General features: G+C 37.0%; 1 protein-coding gene across 2 annotated transcripts in view; it reads right to left on the bottom strand.

The window, feature by feature from the left end:
- Positions 1–23569, bottom strand: part of ACVR1 (activin A receptor type 1) — an 84234-nt gene that overhangs the window by 21222 nt on the left and 39443 nt on the right. For both annotated transcript variants that reach the window (XM_054257610.2, XM_054257609.2), the window contains exons 4-8: positions 21723–21934; positions 18005–18104; positions 14380–14526; positions 10003–10278; positions 5253–5450 (exon numbers count right to left, since the gene is read on the bottom strand). In XM_054257610.2, coding sequence (XP_054113585.1) covers positions 5253–5450; positions 10003–10278; positions 14380–14526; positions 18005–18104; positions 21723–21934 — 933 coding nt within the window. The remainder of the gene's footprint in view (positions 1–5252; positions 5451–10002; positions 10279–14379; positions 14527–18004; positions 18105–21722; positions 21935–23569) is intronic.

The raw sequence follows: 23569 nt of genomic DNA, 5'->3' as shown, positions 1-23569 counted from the left end.
TTCTAAGCGGAAATCTCACAGCCCAAGAGAGAATGAAATGACATATTTAAATGCTGAAAGAAAAAACAAAACTGTCAGCCAAAAATACTGCATTCAACAATGAAGGAAAAATAAGGTATTTCCCAGATGAACAAAAACTGAGGGAATTTATCACCACTAGACTGGCCCTACAAGAAACATATAAGGAAATACTATATCTGGATAATATATACCATCATGAAAACACATAAAAGCATAAAACACTGCTAGAGCAGATACAAAAATGAGAAAGAGAAAAAATTAAAATTTAAAGAGAAAAGATACAAACCACATACCAAAAAAAAAAAAAAAAAACAGTAAGAAAAGAAGAAACAAAGGATATACAAGACAACCAGAACACAATTAAGAAAAAAACAGAAATAAGTCCTCACCTATAAATAATAATTTTGAATGTAAACAGATTATATCTCCCAATAAAAAGATGTAGACTGATTAAATAGATTAAAAACAAGACCCAGCCACATGATGTCTACAAGAAACCCACTTCGCCTGTTAAGGCACATATAGACTGAAAGGAAAGGAATAAAAAAAGATATTCCATGCAAATAAAAATCAAAAGCAAGCAGAAGTAGCTATACTTCTATCAAATAAAACAGACATTAAGTCAAAAACTGTAAAAAGAGACAAAAAAGGTCATTGTACTGTGGTCCCTCAGTATACATGGAGGATTGGTTCCAGGACCCCCAATCTACACCAAAATCCATACACAGTCAATATCACAGTTGGTCCTGTGAATCTCACAGATATAAAAAGCAGGCCTCCTGTATACTCAACTTTGTAGCCCATGAATACTGTATTTTCTTGTTGTTGTTGGCTAAAAAAAAATAATGCAGTTCACACCTGTGATGTTCAAGGTCAACTGTATAATGATAAAGGGAGAGAAGGTATCACAATTCTAGATATATATGCACCCAACACTGGAGCTTTTTTTTTTTTTTTTTTTTAAATGGAGTCTCACTGTTACCCAGGCTGGAGTGCAGTGGTGCGATCTCATCTTACTGCAACCTCCACCTCCCAGGTTCAAGTGATTCTCCAGTCTCAGCCTCTCAAGTAGCTAGGACTACAGGAGCCTACCACCATGTCTGGATTTTTTTTTTTTTTTTTTTGTATTTTTAGTAGAGTTGGCCAGGCTGGTCTCAAACTCCTGACCTCGTGATCTGCCTGCCTTGGCCTCCCAAAGTGCTGGGATTACAGGAGTGAGATAACCCCAACTGGCCTGGAGCATTTTTATATGAATCAAATATTATTACACCTAAAGGGATAAATAGACTCCAACACAGTAATAGCTGGGGACTTCAACATCCTACTCTCAGCACTGAACAGATCATCTAGACAAAAAAAAAAAAACAAGAAACATTGGATTTAAAATCTACTTCAGACCAAAAGGACCTGACAGGCATTTACAGAACATTTTATCCAACAGCTACAGAATATACATTCTTATCATCATCACACGAATAGACCATATGTTAGGCCACAAAATAAATCTCAACAAATGGAATAAAACTAGAAATCAGTAACAAGAGAAACTCTGGAAACTAGAAACACATGGAAATGAAAAAAGAAAAAAAAACATGCTCCTGAACAACCACTGGGTCAGTGAAAAAATTAAGAAGGAAATAAAAAAAATTCTTGAAACAAAAATGGAAGCACAACAATAACAAAAACAATAGCAAAAGAAGTAATAACAGGGAAGTTTGTAGCAATAAACACCTACATCAGAAAAGTTGAAAGATTTCAAATAAAGAATCTAAAGGTGGGCCTCAAGGAACTAGAAAAGCAAGAAGAAACCAAACCCAAAATTAATAGAATAAGAAAGATCATAGCAAAACTAAACAAAATAGAAACGAAAAGGTAATAATAATACAAAGGATTAATGAAATAAAAAATTAGTTTTTTGGAAAGGTAAACAAAACTGATAAACTGTTAACTACACTAACCAAGAAAAAAATGAGAAGACGCAAGTAAATAAAATCAGAAGCAAAAAAGAAGACATTATGACTGATACCACAGGAATACAAAGAATCATCAGAAATTATTAGAAACAAATTGGAAAACCTAGAGGGAATGGATATAATCTACCTAGATGGAATGAAAAGGAAATTAAAAACTGAACAGACCATGAGTAACAAGATTGAATCAGTAATAAAAGGATCCCCACAAAGAAAATCTCAGGACTGACTGGCTTTACTGCTGAATTCTTCCACACTTAAAAAGAAGAACTAACAGCAATCCTTCTCAAACTATTCCAAAAACTGAAGAGGACTGAATTGTCCCTAACTGATTCTATGAGGCCAGCACCAGACAATGGCACAACAAAGAAAAACTACAGGCCTATATCCCTAATGAACATAGATGCAAAAATCCTAAACACAATACTAGCAAACTGAATCCAACAACACATAAAAAAGATAACACATCATGATCAAGTGGGATTTATTCCAGTGATGCAAGGAAGGTTCAACATATGCAAATCAATTGATGTGATACATCACATCAACAGAATCAAAGACAAAAACGTTACAATCATCTCGATCGACACAGAAAAACCATTTGATAAAACTCAACATCTCTTCATGATATAAACTCAACAAAGTAGGTATAGAAGGAATATACACACCTCAACATAATAAGGGCCATAGGCAACAAACTCACTGGTAAATTTGTACTGAATGGGAAAACACTGAAAGCCTTTTCTCTAAGAAGTGGAACAAGACAAGAATCCCTACTTTCACCATTCTTATTCAAAACAGTACTAAAAGTCCTAGCCAGAGCAATCAGGCAAGATAAAGAAATAAAAAGCATCCAACATGGAAAAAGGATGGTCAAATTGTCCCTCTTTGCAGATGACATGATCTTTTATCTAAAAAAACCTAAAACTCACCAAAATCTCTTAGAACTGACAAAAGCTGTAAATGAATAGGGTCATTATAGAAAACAGTGTAGAGATTTCTCAAAAACTAAAAATACAGGTTACAAAAATCAGGACTATTTCTATATACCAGTAACAAACCGACTGAAAAAGAAATCAAGAAGGCAGTCTCATTTACAATGGCCACCAAAAAAAAACAAAAACAAAAAACAAAAATCTAAGAATTAACTAATGAGGTAAAAAACTTCTACAAGGAAAACTACAAAACACTGATGAAAAAAGGTGAAGAGGACACAAACAAATGGAAAGACATCCCATGCTCATGAACTGGAAGAATTAATATTGTTAAAATGACCATACTACCCAAAGCAGTCTACAGATTCACTGCAAACTCTATCAAAATACAAATGACATTCTTCACAGAAACAGAGAAAACAATCCTAAAATTTGTATGAATTCACAACAGACTCCAAATAGTAAAATACTGAGTAAAATGAGCAAAGCTGAAGGCATCACACTATCTGACTTCAAAATAGATGAAACTATAGTCGTCAAAACAGCATGGTATTGGTATAACAACAGACACATAGACTAATGGAACAGAATAGAGAAACCAGAAATAAATCCACATATTTACAGCCAAATGATTTTCAACAATGGTGCTAAGAACATAATTTGGGGAAAGGATACCCTCTTTAATAAATGGTGGTGGGAAAATTGAATAGCCAGTCATATGCAGAATGAAGCCAGACTCCTATCTCATACCAGATAAGAAAAATCAAAACAAATTACTTAAATTAAAAAAACCCAAACTATAAAAATACTAGAAGAAAGCACCGGGGAAGCACTTAAATTCATCTAAGCAAAAATTGTATGGCTAAGACCTCTAAAGCATAGGCAACAAAAATAAAAATAGACAAGTAAGATTGTATTAAACAAAAAGCTCTATACAACAAAGGAAACAATCAATAGAGTAAAAAGACAATCTGATGAAAATATCTGAAAACTATTCATCTTACAGGAGGCTAATATCTAGACTATATAATGAACTCAAACAATTCAACAACAAAAATAATTTCATTAAAATATGAGCAAAGGATCGCAATAGACATTTCTCAAAAGAAGTCATATAAATGACCACCTTGTATATGAAAAAATGCTCAGTGTCACTAATCATCAGAGAAATGCAAATCACAACCAAAATGAGATACCATCTTACCCCAATCAGAATGACTACTATCAAAAAGACAAAAAATAAATGCTGGTGAGAATGCAGAGAAAAGTGAACTCCTACAGTGTTGGTGAGAATCTAAGTTAATAGGGTCATTATTGAAAACGGTATAGAGATTTCTCAAAAAACTAAAAATATAGCTACCATAAGATCCAGCAATCTCACTACTGGGTATTTACCCAAAGCAAAGGAAATCAGTATACAAAGGGGTTTCTATATTTCCATACTTATTGCAACACTATTCATAATATACAAGATACAGAATCAACCTAAGACACCATCAATGGATGAATGGATAAAGAAAATGTGGTAAATACACATAATAGAATAGTATGCAGCCATAAGAAAAGACTGAAATCCTGTCATTTGCAGAAGCAGGGATGGAACTGGAGGTCATTACGTTAAATGAAATAAGTCAGGTACAGAAAGACAAATATATTCTGTTACTGTTCATATATGGGAGCTAAAAAAGTTGATCTCATGGCAGTAAAGAGTAGAATGATAGTTACCAGAAGCTAAGAAGGTTGGGGAATGGGGGTGAAGATGGCAGTGGGATGAAGAGACGTTGGTTAATGGATACAAATATAGAGCTGGATGGAAAAAATAGGTTCTAATGTTCAATAGCACAGTAGTGCGACTATAGTTAATAATAATATACTGTATATGTCAAAATACCTGGAAGAGACTATTTGAAATGTCCCCAACACAAAGATAAATGTTCAGGGTAATATACAGCCTAAATACACTAATTTGAGCACTACATATAACATACATTTATCAATATATCATGTGTACCCCATAAATGTAAGTATTATGTATCAATTTTAAAATGTAAAAGAAAAGAAATATGGAGCAAATCCCAAGAAAAACCAAGGAATGGCTAGTCTCTTCCAGAAATACTGTTTTCAACCATCACTTACTGTTGTGTATTTCAAACATAAAAGCCATTACACGCCATCTACCAGCCACAAATCAAATACGGAAGCCTATAACTTGACAAGTATGATTTAAGGAACATTGTGAACTTCAGTAGTCCCTTCTGCCCTTGTAAAGTTAGCTGGATCAAGAGAACTTGGATTAAGACAATATTATATTAGATCAGATACCTACCATTGCTCACCATCCGCCTGGCCACTTCCCACAAAACAAGTCCAAAGGCCCAAATATCGACCCTTTTATAGGAATCAAAACAATCCACCTGGATGGTTTCATCTAGAACTTCGGGGGCCATGTAGCGCTTTGTGCCCACACGGGGATTGTTCCCCACATCAAGCTGATTGGTGCTCTGGGAATGCATGACTGCCAAGCCTGAAAGGAAGAAGATAACAATGTAACCAACTCAATTCCTTTCTCACAAGAGGCTGCTGAAGGATTTTAAACCAACCCAATCAAAAGTGCCCTCTTGTGGACCCAGGGTCACCATTGCGTTACACTCAGAATAGTCCCTAGAACGCCCTATATGATTATTTCTGGGGTGAGAGCAGAAAAGTGATTAACTGTCAGAAACATTCTGAGGCTATTAGGTTAATATATGAACCTCTAAGAGACAAAAAGTTTTGGATAAATGGTAGACCAATGCACTAAGCCAATATGTGGCCAGTGTTTGAAGTAGACAGGAAAACAGGCTCACATATTAAATGTGAGCCTCTAAGTGGCTTCACAAGAAGCAAATTAAGCTCTCGAGTTCCACCACTGCTCTCACTAGTCTCCAAACACAAATTTCCAACAGTGTGAGATACAGTATTTGAAGTAATTTATCACCACATAAAGGGCAGACTGTTATAAGCTCTGCTTTATTCCTAAAGGAAGAGCTGCTTATCTGAGCAATAATGCTGACCAAACCCACAGGCCTTTCTCTAGAATCATGGAAACAGAGAGCATTTAACTGGACTTCAATTGAAAGCACAACTCTCAGGTTAAATGGCTTTCAAATGCTTTCTTAAAGCATGACTCATTCCAGAATTCCTCAGTCAATTAGGGGATGGGCCTTCTTCACTGGCCAGCGGGGACAGACAGAAACATGCATGCTTTATTTGAGGATGATTTTATGTTATTGATGCATAAGCAGACTGACTGAAAATGATTCATTCCTATAACATTTGCTGTCATGAAAAGTGCTGAACTGGAGCAAGCAGTCCCTGTAAACCACTGCAATCCAAGTAGCCCTTGGGATCTCTCAAGCCATCTAAAGAGAATGCTTCACCTTCCACTCCATGGCTTTGAATGTAGGGCATGACAATTTCATGTAACATCAGGGAGCTAGCACACCTCATCTCATCCTTAATCATTAGTAAAGATACTGGAATTGCATTCAACTAAAACAGGCTCCTCTTTCCTCTATTTTTAAATCAACCCCAAGATTCCATGGGAACATTTCCCAAATCCTATGCAATAGACCCCCTTATCCTTCAGTTACCCACAGTCAACTGCAGTCCAAAAATAGGTGAGTACTGTATAATTAAGATATTTTGAGGCAGAGAGGCCACATTCACATAAATTTTATTATAGCATATTGCTATCATTGTTCCATTTTATTATTACTTATTGTTCATCTTTTGCTGTGCCTAATTTATAAATTAAACTATAATAGGCAATTGAAAAAACATAGTATATATAGAATCTGATACTATCCTGGGTTTCAGGAAGCCACTGGGAGTATTGGAAGATATTCCCCATGGATAAGAGGAGACTACAGTACACCCCTCCACCATTTCCAGAACCAAAGAGTCTAAATACCAGAATATGTAAAAGGTGCAGGTTAAATAGAACATGGAGATATTCTGAAGATGGGAGAACCATCAGAGAACTTGTGGACACATATTAAAGCCACCACAGCTAGATTCTCCAGGTGAAGCATAATTCCCCATCCCTTGAGTGTATGCTGGACCACTGAATAGAATATGGAAGAAGTGACAGGGGGTATCTTCACAATTAGAACATAAAAGACATTATAAAATTATAAAAGACTTACTGTTTGTCCCTCTCAGCTCACTCACCATGCACCATATATAAAGACACTCAGGCTGCCCTGTGGAGAGGTCCCACTGCAAGGAACCGAGGCCTGCTGCCAATCATGGCTGTAAGTGTGTCGTCACAGAGTTGGATCCTCCAGCTCCAGTTGAGCCTTCAGATGACTACAACGTCCATGAGACCCTGAGCCAGAACCACACTGCTAAGTCATTCTAAGATTCCTGACCCTCAAGGGACTGTGTGAGATAACAAATCCGTGTTGTTGTAAGCTGCTCAATTACACAGGTAAATTGTTCTTAGTAATAAATAATTTTTACACTAAAGATGACAAAACAACCAGATGCAATTTGTAAACCGTGCCTGAGTTCTTCTTTGAAAAAACTGGAAATACTTGAAAATGAATATCAAATGATACTACAGAATTATCAGGAATCTGTAGATATGATAAACTGATTATGCAGAAGATAGATTTTAAAGTATTTTCAAGGGATGTATTTGGAAGCACTGAGGAGTAGTGTTGTGATGCCTGTAACACTTTATTTTCAAATGGATTGGCAAAACTATATACACAACCACAGACTGATAAAGCAAACATGGCAAAGTTTTAACAATTTTTGGATCTAGGTGTTCAGGATTTAAGTGATCATTATAACATTTGAATTTTTTAATAATAAGTTAGAAAAATAGATGAGGCACAGTGGCTCACATCTGTAATCTCAGCATTTTGGAAGGCCAAGATGGGATTGTCACTTGAGCTCAAGATAATCCTAGGCAACATAGTGAGACCTCACTTCTACTAAGAACAAAAAAAAAAAGTTAGCCAGGTGTGGTGGTGCACATCTGTAGTCCCAGCTATTTCGGGACACTGAGGCAGGAACATTGCTTAAGCCCAGTAGATCAAGGCTGCAGTGACCTATGATCAGCCTGGGCAACAGAATAAGATCTTCTCTCAATCATTCAATCCATCAATCAATCAATAGAATACTGACCTTTCTGCAGGATTAATCATAGAGCACTATTTCTAATAAGTGATGCTTAATTGCTAGGTATACACTGAAAAATTATAGACAAATTATGGTCTTAGAGTTGTTTCCTGTACTGCATTGTTTACCATATCCTGAATAATAATTCCTTAACAGACTTTTATACAAACACATATATCTAATTGGAAGGTTACAAGCCAAAAGAAATGCAGTTGAAGAATTAATTAGCTGGACTTACTGCAAAGCTCCCCTCAACTCCTTCCCCACCAAGTGCCATAAACCAAAACCAAGAGCTGCCTCAACTTGTCCACCCTCCCCAGACCACTGGATTATAACAGCAGCTACAACTTGAATCCTTAAAATTTGCCAGACATTTATAATACTTCTAAGCCTTACCAGAATCCTGTGAGGCAGGCTTCATTATTTTTTAGTTACATGAATAATATATGATCACACTGTTATGAAAGTTTCTAACAATGTAGAAGTACAGGGCAAAATGTCAAGCCCTGGAGTTCCTCTTAGCTAACTCCCAGCCCCACCTGCCTTCGACCTCACTGTCCCTGTCTCACTGAGTATAAGCAGTGCCAGCACTTGGGCCAGGTAAATGGATAAATAGACTTGCACAAAAATACAGGGTTAATAACTGAGAAAGTCATAATTTTAAAACGAATCACCCTGGCTCTAAGAGCCATGGAATAAGCCATAAAAGTCCCCTCCACCACAACTAAGAATGCCTGCAAAAAATTTTAGGGCCATGCGCTTTTGATGCTTATCCTAAAATCTTTCTTCTCCTACTTGGGAAACACTGTAATTTCTCAATATAAAAGCAAAGACTTTACAGGGATCCAAAGGAAGTAAATTTTCCTAACAAGTGAAATCCCTTATGTTTAAAAACAAACAAAAATAAATTTTGTTATTTACATAATTAAAGCTATTTTTGTCTAAACCTTTATCAGTCTAACAATAATTGTGATAATATGAATATCATATAAACTACATTTAATCAAGTAGAAGGCTCTGAATAGTCCACTGAATTGAATATAGTTATTACAACTCAGTTCTCATTAGCACAATTATTCAGCCAATATTCTAGGAATCCAGGATGAACATGGTTTTACATAAAATGCCACTATAAATGAAAATACTCTTATTTATAATGCAATTAAAGCTACATTGAGTACCACTCTAACACCATAAGAATGAACTATCCTAACAGAGAATAGAGTGAGTCAGTTTGGGGATTATTTTCCTATTTCTTAACTTGATTCTTTTCCCTTAGTTACAGAATGATTTTAGAGACCACTTTTAAGACAAACTAATTCTACGGAGTATTTATTGTGCACCTACATCATGTGAAGGTCTGTGAAATCTGAATGCAACAGTATTGGTTACCTCTGAGGTGGAGTGTGGCAGGGACTGACTGAATGAGCTTGAGGTAACTGTCAACAGTAATGGGAAACTGTTATCTCCATAGGGGTCTGGGTTTTACAGCATTTGTCAAAACTCTCAGAAGGTACTTAAGATTTGTATATCTCACAGTATATAAATTTTGCCTGAAAAAAGAAAAAGCAAATAATGCACTCTTGTCAATGATATACTAGTGTGCATGTTGAAATCATTAGAAGAAAGGATTCCTTTGTTTGCAATTTACTTTGAACTCTATCAAAGGATGAGATGGGCTGATGGATGGGGAGGTGAATAGATGGATAAATACATCATAATGCTTAAGGATATAAAATGTTAATGTGAGAATCTATGTGGTGGGTATAAAGGTGTTCATTGTATACTTTCAACTTTTCTGCATGTTTAAATATTTCATAACATGTTGTGGGGGAGAAATACAACTCAGCTAAACATTGAAACAAAAGTAAAACTGGTAATGAAAAAAAATATTTTTAGAAATTTACCCAAATCTGCTATGCAACACTGTCCATTCTTCTTAACCAGAATGTTTTTGCTCTTTAAATCTCGATGGGCAATGGCTGGTTTCCCTTGGGTCCCGAATATCTCTATGTGCAAATGTGCAAGACCACTCGCTATGGACAGCACTATTCGAAGGCAGCTAACTGTATCCAGAGTAGTAAGCTGAAGATAGTCGTACAAAGATCCCATTTCATGATAATGTGTAATTAACCACAGCTGGGTACTGGAGTGTCTTGATGTCATGTCTGAAGCAATAAAACCTGGAGAGGGCAAGAACAAAATTAATACCCATGAGAATTCCACATTATAACTTTAAGTATTTACAAACAGTGACCTAGCAGAGTAAATGCCATCTGTAACAAAAAGTAATTAAACTGATCACTTTCCATAAGAGGGGGGTTACAGAAGCATCAACAGAGAAAAATAATAGCACTTATTCCTTACAAGAACACTGTTAATAAATGGGAAAATTTCATATTCATTTCGTTGTATGTAACATTTTAAAAAATATTTCACATTCCTTAAGAGTCTGATAGCAATAATATCTCTGTGCTCACTCCTAATTATAGTGCCAAACCCTTCAGCAAGCTGTTATTTCAGGAACAGACCATTCATCAACTATCCTAAAAGAACATCATCCCTAGCCTATGTCTGCTCAGATGTGAAATAAAGGGGGTGAGTTTACATTAAATGATGGATTCACCAAATACAAAAAGTAACCAACCAAATGTAATGAGCATTTATGATGCTCTCTGTCAATCAGACACAGAAAAACCAAGATGATAGTGTTTGTTGGCTAAAGAAGGCAGATGTAAAAATGAAAAAATTACAAAAAAAATGTGAAAAGTACTATAATATATATCTTCAAAGAGCAATGTGAGCCCAGAGCAGGAAATTATAGTAATTCAGACTAGATGTTACAAGAGGCTTCCATCAGGAAGTAGCAACTAAACTGATATTGAAGTGAAGTGAGAGACTGACATATGTGGATGAAGAGGTTGGAGATATTTTTCTTTCCTTGTTTTGAGACTTAAGTTTCACTCTTGCTGCCCAGGCTGGAGTGCAGTGGCACAATCTTGGCTCACTGCAACCTGTGCCTCCTGGTTTCAGGTAATTCTTCTGCCTCAGCCTCTTGAGTAGCTGAGATTACAGGCACCCACCACCATTTTCATATTTTTCATATTTTAAGTAGAGATGGGGTTTTACCATGTTGGCCAGGCTGGTCTCAAACTCCTGACCTTCTGCCTTGGCCTCCCAAAGTGCTGGAATTACAGGCATGAGCCACCATGCCAAGCCCGGAAGATATTTTTTTCTAGACATTTGGAGGAAACTTTTCAGCATGCACAAGATTGTCTGGAAGTTAGGGGCACTTCCTATCTTATGAAATAAATTGTGACGTGTGCTTGCCTTTTCTGCTACAGAGGTGCCTTTCTAGGATTATTCTCACATATATGTACCACGCTGGTAGACAGTGAAGCTTGGGACTTAAAAAGAGGTGAGAAAAAAAATTTTTTTTTAAGACAGATATGGCTTGAGAAAAAATTAAATGACTTATGAAAATGTAAGAGAAAATACATTAAAATGCTTTATACTTGCACAGTACTTTATATAAAATTTATGTCACTTTCACATATATTTTCTCATGAGATTTTTCTCAACAAGCTGGTAAGATAGACATCATTATGCTCATTTTACAGATAATAAAGTTGCTGCTGGGAGATGCCAAGGATCACACAGCTATTTAAGTTGCTATCAACTCTGAATTTGGTGCTAGCTCTTCTGACACCTTGCACAGGAAGGCTCTGTAAGCCAAGAAAGGTCCCCTATTCAATCATCAGCATCTTAATCATCAACAACCACAACAGAGGCAGCCAATAATTATTGAGTACTAAGTGTCTGGAACTTTATATGCAATCCTCCAAAAACCACACAAAGTAGGTAGATCACATCACCGGTAGTAGGTCAGTAATGGTCCCTCTACGTCTGATTCTAGAAACCCAGGATCTTACCAACTATGCCATGGTGTCCTCAGACAAACTGATTTCTACTCAGAGGAAAAAATAATTGTGATATTTTCACCTATGGGACATATGCAAAGCAAACTGAGTAATATTTCAGCACCTTCACCCTCTACCTCTTTCTCTCTTTTCCTATGAGCCTATTCCCATGGCCAGCCCTGAGTCTCCCACTCCTTCCCTACTCTCAATCTGCTTTTTCCCCTTGAAGCTGTTTCTCTTGGAGTCCTTAGCTGGCCATAATATGAATCGAAATATGTTCTTGGACATCAGGTATTCTTTATACAGGAAATATTTCTGCTTTAATCGTTTAAACCAAATAATACTAATCTTTGATGATTTTCTCAAAAATACCCCAAATTCTAAAAGCACCACTCAAAAAGAAATTAAGTTACCGTTCTATATGTGTGTGGCCTCTACTGATTTCCTCCCCCAAGAAAGAGAAGCTTCTGATTAAATAAATAAATAAATAAATAATAAACAAATACATTTTTATTCTCTCATCTTCACTAAGCCCCTTAGGTCTTAGGGAAGAATTTTATCTGTCACATTAATTATGCTCTAGATCATCAAGAAAAAAATTACTTTTAAATAAGCAGGGTTTTTTTTTTTTCCAACTGTTTATCACCTAAGTGGAATTATATAGCTACAATGCAAAGGCACTTTTAAAGAATGTTTGTGTTTTGAGTACAACACTGTGGTTGAGTTAGGCTGCCTGGTGGGATTCCCACCTCCACTATTTAACCTCTCTTTATATTGGTTACTACAACATCTAAAACCGGGAAAATAAGAGTACCTATTCTCTTATGATTGTGGTGAAAGTTCCATGAAAAAAAGGCACATAATGCACCTAAAGCAGTGGTTACTGCATAGGAACGATCCATTACACGTTTGTTGTTACTGCTGTCACGATTCTTGTTACACACAGACGTTTAACTGCAACACAAGGCAGTGAGCAATAAGAGTTAGAGCACAGGTAAAAAGTGAGGGAGTGCAGAAAAGCACAATTAATTCCACTGGGCAAAACTAAAACGGGGCTGAGAGGTTTTGACGGAGGAAGGAATGGTTGGAGGATGTGAAAGGGAGAGTGAGTGATCAAGAGTGACCTGAGGAAGGACAATGAGACCCAAACATTTGTAGTAATCCCAAGGAATGGCCAGTATTCGTAGTAACTGAACGGAGCATACTTGTAAAGGATGGTTAGGTGATTCCTTGGAGCACCAAAACAGGGAGTCTTGAATAGCAGTCACAAGTGTCAAAGGTTAATTTGGGAGCCATCAAAGACACTGAGCAGGATGATCTCTGCTCCCCAGTGAAAGACAACTCCAAGTGGAGAGATGAATTTGAAAGGGAAAGCTGACAGCTGAGGTGAGGAGGATTAAGTGATGACTAGGACCCGATGGAAAAGCAAAAGTGAGAAATCAACTACAGAAACTGAAACAATTCTGAGATGGAACATCACCACCACACTACGGAAGCAAAGCTTTGAAGCTTTGGACAACTGTCAAATCATTATTTGCAGACAACTTGACTCATTTAAATACTAAATTGGCAGTGCTAAAATAGAAATAAATTCTGGCAATGGCCTTCCTATGAGCCAAACCTAATCCAATAGCCTAAAGTGGCCAACACTATCCTATACAGACTTAAATTCTATCCAAACTTTATATCCACTATTGAAGAAGTACTCCAGGCAGCATTCACCATTCATATATCAGTAAAAACACATGTAGGGAAACTTTTCAAAACTACAGAAGTCAATGGGCCTAAGGAGTATGCTCACCCTTTATACTGCCATAGCAGTATTTCAATGAGCACTTTACATATTTCACAAATGTTGCTAAGCTTTAGTTTCTAAATTAAAATGTATCCTGAATCCCTCTGCAAATCTGGGTTTTAAAAATGATGCCTAGTTTAAGGGAATGTGCATTTAATTACGATATCCCTGGGAGCTGTGAATCTCTAGGAAATAGTCCAAAGATCTTTCTTAGTTTGATTCAAGTAATAAATATTCAAAAAGGGTGGGGTAAGTAGAACAACCAATGAGCCTTGAAGTGAACAATATGGGGCAAATTTTTGTTATTTAAATAACGATCTACAGATGTAGGAATAAGAATTAGCAATAGTGGATTTCCTTTTCATCATCCAGAGAGTCTTAAAACTTATTTGCAGATTTAAATAAGAAACTTGTGTTTGAGAAAATTAAACAGCATATAAATGCTGAGGATCCCTATATTGCTTTTTAGGAGACACTCTCAAATTCACATTCACCAAAACAGAGAGAGCAAAGGCAGAGAATTATTTCTCTCTAGATACAATTAATGAGGGAGTTATCCTTGTACTTACCTAAGATATTTTCATGCCTCAGCATCACAGTGTTGTACAATTCTGTTTCCCTGAACCATGACTTCTCATCACGGGAGGAAAAGATCTTCACAGCAACATTTTCCCCTTGCCAACTGCCCCTCCACACTTCACCATACCTGCCTTTCCCTATGGAAAACAAAACATAAGTAACACGGAACAGTAGGCGTTTTGTAGGTAACCAGCCTATCATTAAAAATAAGCCAATTAATTTAGTGCATGCAACTCTTATTCCCTTCCATTCCTTACTGGAGAAACTCAGCTTGAGAATATAAATAGCACAACCTTTAATTTTTAGTTTAGTTTTTTTTTTTGGCCTATAAAGATATACCAAAATAAGGTGGAAGCTGCCCCTCTCCTCTACCATATTGTGGTAACAAACTGCCTTCTGTATCTGCATTGTATAATTAGCTGCTAATTACTCAGTTTACATTTAAATTCCTCTGTTGAAAGGTATAAAATGCATATGATTTTTAAAACACATGGAAGTAAAACTTAGGAAATGGTACAGATTATTAGATTTCAATCGTGTTCTGAAAGCCAAAAAAGTGTACATCAGTAAATTGAACTCCTTCCTTGGTTCCTTCCCTCCACACAGGATCAACACAGGCACTTTCTAAGCTGTCCAAATTGGTGAATTTAGATATGCGTTTTTTCCACAAAGGAGAAGAATTAAGTTTAAAATGTGTGTTCTAAGGATTAAAAAACAAAAACAAAACAAAACACAATGCTGTGATGCTGTGTAGGGGATGGACAAGCAGCCACCGCCATCCACAAAGATTTCTTGGCGGAAGATGTATTTCTAAAGAGGATTTGCAAAGTCTTAAATACACACATAATCCCAGGACAGTTCTGACTTCTTCTGACACTGGTCATGGATATTTGTTTGTCAGACAGCTCCCGTGATGCTACCAGTGGTCTACACTGAAAAGGTCATTTGGAGAATACATTTTGGAAAACGTGGCAACGCTACTTGTGATCTCATCTGTTTGGTGCATGGCCCCCTGCTGCAGCAGCAACACACTTGTCAGCTCGTCAACTACACGCTCCCTCTTCCATTCTTCTCTTTAATTATAGGTAGGGGTGATCAGGGAGGTTGGAGGAGGAGGTAATTACCACAAGACTATGAGGATCAACAAGGGGTATAATCAGCCTAGATAACAAAGCAAGACATACAACTTGCAGGGGAGTGGGGCTTTCTACCCAGGCAAGTGGCTGCTGGAATCACACAGCTCCTACCTAGCAGCTGCAGCACCACCTGCAACTACAGGAATACAGTTCTTTGCTGGAACACTAAGCCACTGAAAACCCAAACATGGAGAGAGAAGCAGGTCTGTCTAGGAGACACACCTGAATCATAACCACAACCACTAAATCTGGACTACGGGACAAGAAAATAATGTCCCTATTAAATACCAACAACAAACCCAAAAGGATGTTGAATGTGGCTAACAAGTGCTCCTTGTGGGCCACTGTTAGGTCACACAAATATAATTTAGTACAGGATTCCTTTTAATAACGTCAGAGCAATTTGCCCAGCATTTATAGCTCAAGGTGAGGGCTAGTGCTAAAATACTACAAATACTGGCTAGCAGAAAATGATATGCTCATGTTTTCCTGCCTTTGGTTCTATTTTGTATCTTTATTTTCCCTTTGCCCTCATTTTCTCATTAGGAATGAGAGCAAAATAACCCAGGGAATTGTGGACATAAAATTACATCAAATCCTTTTTGTTGTTGTTTTAAAGAAAACATGAGATGCTGAGGTAGGTAAATTGAAACAGAAATATTTTTCAATAGTTTTTAAATGCTTTTAAGTTATTAAATGCTTTCTGCAAATGCGTCATGATGCGGAAGCCCCTAAAACAAAAGCAGAGCTGCCCAGAAGCTCTGGTCATGAAGCCCCACCAAAAGGCTCCCATAAGGCACCTGAAATTTTTAGTTTCACTGATCATCATCCAGCAATGACTCCCCTAATCCAACCTCCCATGTTTTTGAACCAAAAATAGTAACATAGCATCCATGCAGTTTATCACATATATTTTTATTAAAAGCTGAACCACATGAACAAACTACAAGCTACTGAAAGGCATTGCTTTTAGCAAAATCTTTAGTCCTAACCCAAGAAAATGCAATAATTATAATTATACAGTTTCCAAAAAATGCTGAAGAATATCTACAAACCAGAAAGGTAGTTCTATGTCTTAAAGGTGCATTATTATTTGCCCTTTGGACTCTGGAGCCAATCTCTGAAAATTAATCTTGAGATAGCATGCACAAGATAGGAGGAGAGATGGGAGGTGAGATAGGGAAATGGATCCCCTCAATGTCTTCCCACCACTACCCAGATAATCTTGTTCATAATCAAATAAGATACTAGTTGATACAAGAGGACAACTCTGATTAAAATTAATGAGCACATTTGGGGCTTTTCCATCTTTCTCTGTTCACAATCTACTGTGGAGGAGAAGCGAGAATGGGGAAACAGTGGCAATAGTTGTAGACCTAGAGAAAGAACAACCAAGCTCCTGCGGGTTACTCCTGTGCCTTGGGGTGGAAGCCACTGCTCTTCCTACCTCTGCCCATCCCCCTTTCTACTACTCAGCTTGGGGTCTCCCTCTTTCCATGAAAACAAGAAAAAATCTGGAGAACAGCAGCCAAGTGGTGGGGACAGCTTATGGGTCACCTCCCAAAAACAAAAGATGCAATGGCAGGAGCTGCAAAGTCCATCCCTTAGAAACCAGGAGCACTAGGAGGAAGGTGTAGAGACGTTGCCAACCCATTATTACTACTGCAGCCATCCTTGCAAGTCACCTTAAAGAGAAACTTATGAAAATGGTTATAGAACTTGCAAATACCTGCCACATAAAAGTAAAGCTAACAAAAATCATGGAATAGGAACTTTGTACCATCTTCCTAGACAGCGAGCAGCATATGAAACAAGCTATAAAAAAAATTTCACAAATTTTGACCCGGGAACCCCCAATTCCTGGAAATTTTTTCTGAAAACTCAAAAGAAAGAAGCAATGTGTGCAAAGTCTTTCTCAAGCAGTATGGTTATAGTTATACTACCATGCCATGGACTGCTCCATAATCTTTAAAAATATTTGTGATGTGTACAAATACATGAAATGTTCATGAGCTTGAAACTGAAAAAAAGGACATAAGTTTATATCCAATATCTATGGTAAGAGCAACTATATCAATTCAGTTTTTAGAAGAGAACAACTAGAGTTGAAATTAATGAGCACATTTGGGGCTTTTTTAGAATGAATGAATGAATTTTTTAGAATGAACTGATATGGTTGCTCCTTACTATAGGTATTTTAGAGCAATCATATAAAATCATTCTCTCATCCTCGCAAAGGTCCACCTGCAACTGAAAGCTTTTGACTAGGCATTCTCTGTACTAATTAGTAATAGACTCCTTTGATAAGAGCTTCAACAAGTTCAGGTGCTCCAACGTGAGTCAGACAGGATAGTGACCACGTCTCCCAAGTTTAATAAGAAAACAACAGGCAACAAAAAGCAGACTTTCCAAGTTCCATCTTACTTTGAAAACCACAACACTGCATATTACCCACAAAGAAAGGAAAAAAAATAATTACCGACACACTCCAACAGTGTAATCTGGCGAGCCACTGTTCTTTGTACCAGAAAGGGAAGACCAGAGCCACTTCCTGATGTACATGAATGATCCAATAAATCCTGTAGTTTAAGACAAGGGGGAAAAGAAACTATTGAGCAATACAGCCCCCATTTTGGAGCACTAGTATGCATGACATTGTAACTCACATGAAGGGCAGCAACCCGGGATGCATGGCCTGTTAGTGTGCATGTAAAGCTCCTCTGGAAGAAGGAAGGACTGGTTTTATTTCTTTGGAATACTAGAAGCTAGCACCTTACCTAATATATGGTAAGTTTTCCGGAAGGAGAAGCAGTCCTTTCCTATATGCAGTTTCAAAATAAAATATATAATGAAAGAAGCTGAGCAGACAAAGTTGAAGGTGTAAATCAGAAAGTCCAAGAAGCAGAGCCGAGCACAAGGGAAACAGTAGAGAGAATAGCAGGTGGAACAGAAGGGAGGGGACGTCCTTTCAACTTCAAGAACTGGGTGTAATTTACCATATTCTGCTATGCTCACTAAGTATCTGTCAAATGATTCACTTTAGTTGCCATACCAACTAAGGAACTCTAATTAGGAACAAACAAACTAGAAATAAGGAACAAACAACTCTAATGTGGTTTGTAACAAAAGACTCCAATGACCATGTGGATCATTAAATTGGTATACTCAGGCAGAAACGGGCTGCCTGGGTGGAGGTTTCCTTTTAGGCAGGTGAGAAGCAAAATTATAATAACACCTACTTGTTATTTCTTAATATGAATCACTCACAAATCAGAGAAGGAAACGAATAAAGCCTTCATTGAAAACATAAAACCAGTGCCCCAAGTTAACGTCTACAAATGAAGGTGTTGGCAAAAAGATTCCCAGTTAATTCATTGATAAAGTTTTCCTTCTTACTCAGCATAAGCCAAGAACCAGAAAGTCTTTTGGTATCAGGCATAGGTTATCAGTAATAAACAATACTGTGTCCATGGATGACAGAGATAGGATTGCAGTAATATTCAGTTATTATTCATCAAAGCTCATCCCTTCAAAAACATTTGGCTGGCCTACTAAAGCAATACATTGATTTGTGTGAATTTCATCTTCTTTCACTTCCTCTGAGCACCACTGTGAAGTACTGTTGATCGGCAAAATTACCAAAAGCTGAACATCCAACGGAAGAAATTTAGAACCCTCAAAAACCACAAAAGGGATAATCAACAAGAAAATGAGTGTAGATGAAGCAGAGTTTCATATCTCCCTAACCATTCTCTCTCTTGCGGTTCTTTTTTCTCCTTATTCATTCAGTCTTTTTTCAAGAAGAATAATTCTGAAAATTAAACTAATGTTTTGTTTTTTCATAATGCATGATCCTGCTTCTAAATGCAGTTCATAGACCTAAGGAAGGAAAAAAAAACATCAACCCAAGACTAATAAGCATATATCTCAACTCCCAGATACCAAGCCTTCTTTTTGTTCTTTACTTTTCTTTTTTTTTTTTTTAATTAAAGACAACGTCTCGCTATATTACCCAGGCTGGTCTCGAACTCCTGGCCTCAAGTGATCTTCCCCCATGGCCTCCCAAAGTGCTGGGACTATAGGTGTGAGCCACTATGCATGGCCAAGGCTTGTTTTTCAATGTAGATGTGCAGTTTAGTAAGGGTATGCTTTGTTGAAACATACAAATGAGCATACTGCTTAAATAAGCAAGTATGCAGACCAATAATGACAACTTGTTTTAAATAGTGTTCTTTACTGTGTTATTATATCATGATATACTGTCATATGACATGGTTGAGTTTAAAAGACTATTTTGGCATATGCTCTATTCCTCTTTCAAAATTCTAAAAGCTATTTAAATGTTAATTTGTACCAAATATTCCTATTATTGCCCTTGGTAATTAGTTACGTTAGCAGCTCTAAAGAATGAAGTTCTAACAAACTTATTTTAGAATCTTGCTTTGCTAAAGCTTTGTCAGGATTCATCCTCACATCTTCTTGCTACTAACTCAATAAACTCATTTAATTTTCCTTAAAGCTTGAAATAGACTTCTAAGTATATATCTAACAAAAAAAATTGTATTTCTCTACTTTTTGAAATGAAATGTCCTTATACTGCATTTGCTTTCCCCAGTTCCACTGTATCACAGTTTAAACAGTAGGTAAGTGGAAGCTACAGAAGATTACTTTCCCCTTTTATATACCAAAAAGTGGCCCAGTGATGGGGCAGGCAGTAGAATGGGATGATTCCCAGCCCATAGCAGGCACCACGAAATGTGGTGACAACTTGTCACAGGTGAATCCTGCAACTGTCCAGGTATAACATCTGAGCTACCCAGACGGCCACTGGTGAGGGGAAGTCCTCTCCAGCATAAGGGGAGCTACAGGGCAAGTGTAACTATAGAACTATCTGGCACTTTGAAACTTGTTTTATAGCAGAACAAGTCTTACTGCAAAATGATTTCAAATACACAAGGGCAATGTCATTAAGTAACAGTGAATCACATTAGAAAGTGACTGCTTTGATTGCCTTTTAATTCAACAGATTGTCACAAGGAGAGAGTCTCAAATTGGTATTAGCATGTCTCTTACACTCGCTTAACACCCACAAATCTCAAATTTTTTTCAAAGTAAGCATCAGACTCAGTATAACTATGCAGAATGTTATTGTTTTTTTCTTTTGCACTTTATGATAACCTATTTATAGCAAGTGATATCCCTTCCCCATTTAAAGTTCAAAGTTTCTTTAAAATGAACACTTGGCAAGCAATTTTAAAAGGTAAATAAAAGGAGAAAGTCCCCTTTTAATGTGATTTCATCATTTAAAAATACGCAAAAGATTTTAATGTATAAATACAATAGTTTCTAACACTGTGCAATCCAATGGGTAGTGACTAGATACATGTTGCCATGAACAAGTAAACTGTGGCTAGTGTGAACTGATATATGCTATAGGTGTAAAATACACAAGATTTTGAAAACTTACTTCAAAAGCAGAAAGAATGTAAAACGTACATTAATAATTTTTTAATCAGTTATACATTGAAATGACAAAAATGAGATGCATTTGGTTAAATATGTGTTAAAATTAATTCTACTTTTAAGAAACTTTGGGCGTTTTTTCGTTTGTTTTTAAGGTGGCTACTTGAAAATTTAAAATTACATATGTGATGTACACGTTTCTGTTGGACAACAAGGGCTTAACCAAATGATTGCACTCCACAAGGGGGCACCACAGGAGCATACAAAATTTAAAAGCTACTTTTGTGGATGTCAAGTTTTTAAGCCTTAAATTACAGGGTGCTGAAATAATCTAGATAGGAAATTCATCTTTAATAGTAAGCAAAAGGTGCCTTTTTAAAGAAGCACTTTCGTGGCTAAAAATAGAGTAACTGAAGACCACAAATTCCAACTCTCCAAAATTGCAGGCAACCATTCTCCTGTCTCTTTTGCTTTACTCTTCAAAGAAAAGTAACTAACTACCAACACTACTAAAATAAATCCCATCCCTTATTTAAATGTCTGTCTAAATGGCTGTTCTGAGATGGGAAGACTACACAGGTGCCAGCATGTGCTTGTTTAGGACATAAGTAACCAACAGCATGTGTGTACACTGTTCAGTCACTCATTACTGGTTAGTGTTTCATGCTCGAAATAAGAACGTGTCTCCAGACATCTTCCTTATGCTTGGGATTCCCTGTGGGGTCATGACTTACTGCCAAAGTGCTGTCTCCGACATTGGTGGTGATAAGCCCTTCAATGGTGCCATACTCCACATCTCGGGGATTGAGACGTTCTTGGTTGCGTCTTTTAAATTTTCGGAGTGCCACTCCCAGCAAGCAGGCTAAAAGACATACTGCGAACACTACAGAGAGAATAATGAGGCCGATCTCCAAGTGGAAACTCTGTGTTCCAGGGAAGGATTTTCCTGGAGTTGGAGGGAAAAGGGGGAATTGGTTGTAAGGATCACTGCTTACTTCTTATTAGCGTAACCAATACCCTAACAAGTAGCTCCTGATCCCAACCACACAGTGTCATAAGTCACGAAGTATTAAAACTAAAACACTTCCTAATACCTGGCCAATGGCCCAGCCATTTTAACCATCATTCAATTAGACACAACTAGAATTTTTTAAAATTCCACTGAGAATCAATTGTATTAATACCTGAATCTGAAAATGCTTTTAAAATATAAAGTACTGTACAAATCTTTGATATTAGTCTTAGCAACTTGGATTTGGTATGTTTCACCATCAGGCCCTTACAGATACTACACTGTAATATCCTTAGGAGAAAGGGCTATCTGAGCTAAAACCAAATTACCCATCTGTGGTCTCTGTCTTCAGTATATCCTGGGTGTCTACTGCTGATCGCTCATTGATTTTTTCCTAGGCAATTTCTGCCTAGGAACCTATTCATTCCTCTCTTCATTTACTTACTTATTCAGACATTCGTTCACTGATTCACTCCCTGGGTTCAGACCTCTTCATAATACTATGTCGTCAGGCCCTTTTCTTCCATACGTATGCCTCACTCATTTCCATATCACTGGTCTCTTCAGTCACCCAATCACAAGCCTAAATTCTTTTACATATTTCTTTAACTTTCCAACCCCAACTAATCAACAGCTTGGCATATATCATACTCCATGGCATATGTCATTTGTATGAGAAAGTGGAAAACTAACAAAATGCAACATTGAATTATAAATACTGTGGCCTCCCTAATCAAATGAGAATGTCTTTAAATTAAAAAACTGGCCAGGTGCGGTGGCTCAAGCCTGCAATCCCAGCACTTTGGGAGGCCGAAGCGGGCGGATCACCTGAGGTCGGGAGTTCAAGACTAGCATGACCAACATGGAGAAACTCCGTCTCTACTAAAAATACAAAATTAGCCAGGCACGGTGGTGCAAGCCTGTAATCCCAGCTACTAGGGAGGCTGATGCAGGAGAATCACTTGAACCAACGAGGTGGAGACTGCAGTGAGCTGAGATCACGCCATTGGATTCCATGGAGTCTGGTCACAAGAGTGAAACTCCATCTCAAAAAAAAAAAATCTTCTATTAAAACTCAAGAGTGATCTGCAGATTAGAAACTTCACACTGTTGGTTTAATAATTTTTGTGTGAATTCAGACATTTCTTCATGTCTATCCACTCAATTAATAAAAATTTAACTCACAAAGTATAACAGTAAATTTTATTCCATCAAGGATGCTTTTAGTTTTAACCATGAAAATACCTGATCTATTTTACACTTGATCTTAGCCAAAAGGCCAAGAAGCGATACTTGACCTATTTTAAAATCTTTTTTTTATTATTATTATTCAATCCTATTTGCTTGTCAGAATTTAACCTTTTCTATATGCCTTAAAGTCATCACCATAACTTCAAAATTACTAGAACATGATCTTGCATCGGCTTTTTTGCTCTTCTGTCTCCTTCCTTACTGGCTGACATTTCTGGTTTGGACGCTCCTTGTTACCACTCCTCCATTTTTTGGTTTCTTTTTTCTGAAATAATTAAACCTATTAAAAATGTACTATATGGTAAGAGAATAAATTTG

This window comes from Callithrix jacchus, chromosome 6, assembly GCF_049354715.1.
Source record: "Callithrix jacchus isolate 240 chromosome 6, calJac240_pri, whole genome shotgun sequence".
Taxonomy (NCBI): domain Eukaryota; kingdom Metazoa; phylum Chordata; class Mammalia; order Primates; family Cebidae; genus Callithrix; species Callithrix jacchus.
The sequence above is the reverse complement of the archived record's forward strand: the minus strand, read 5'-3'. Positions and strand labels throughout refer to the sequence as shown.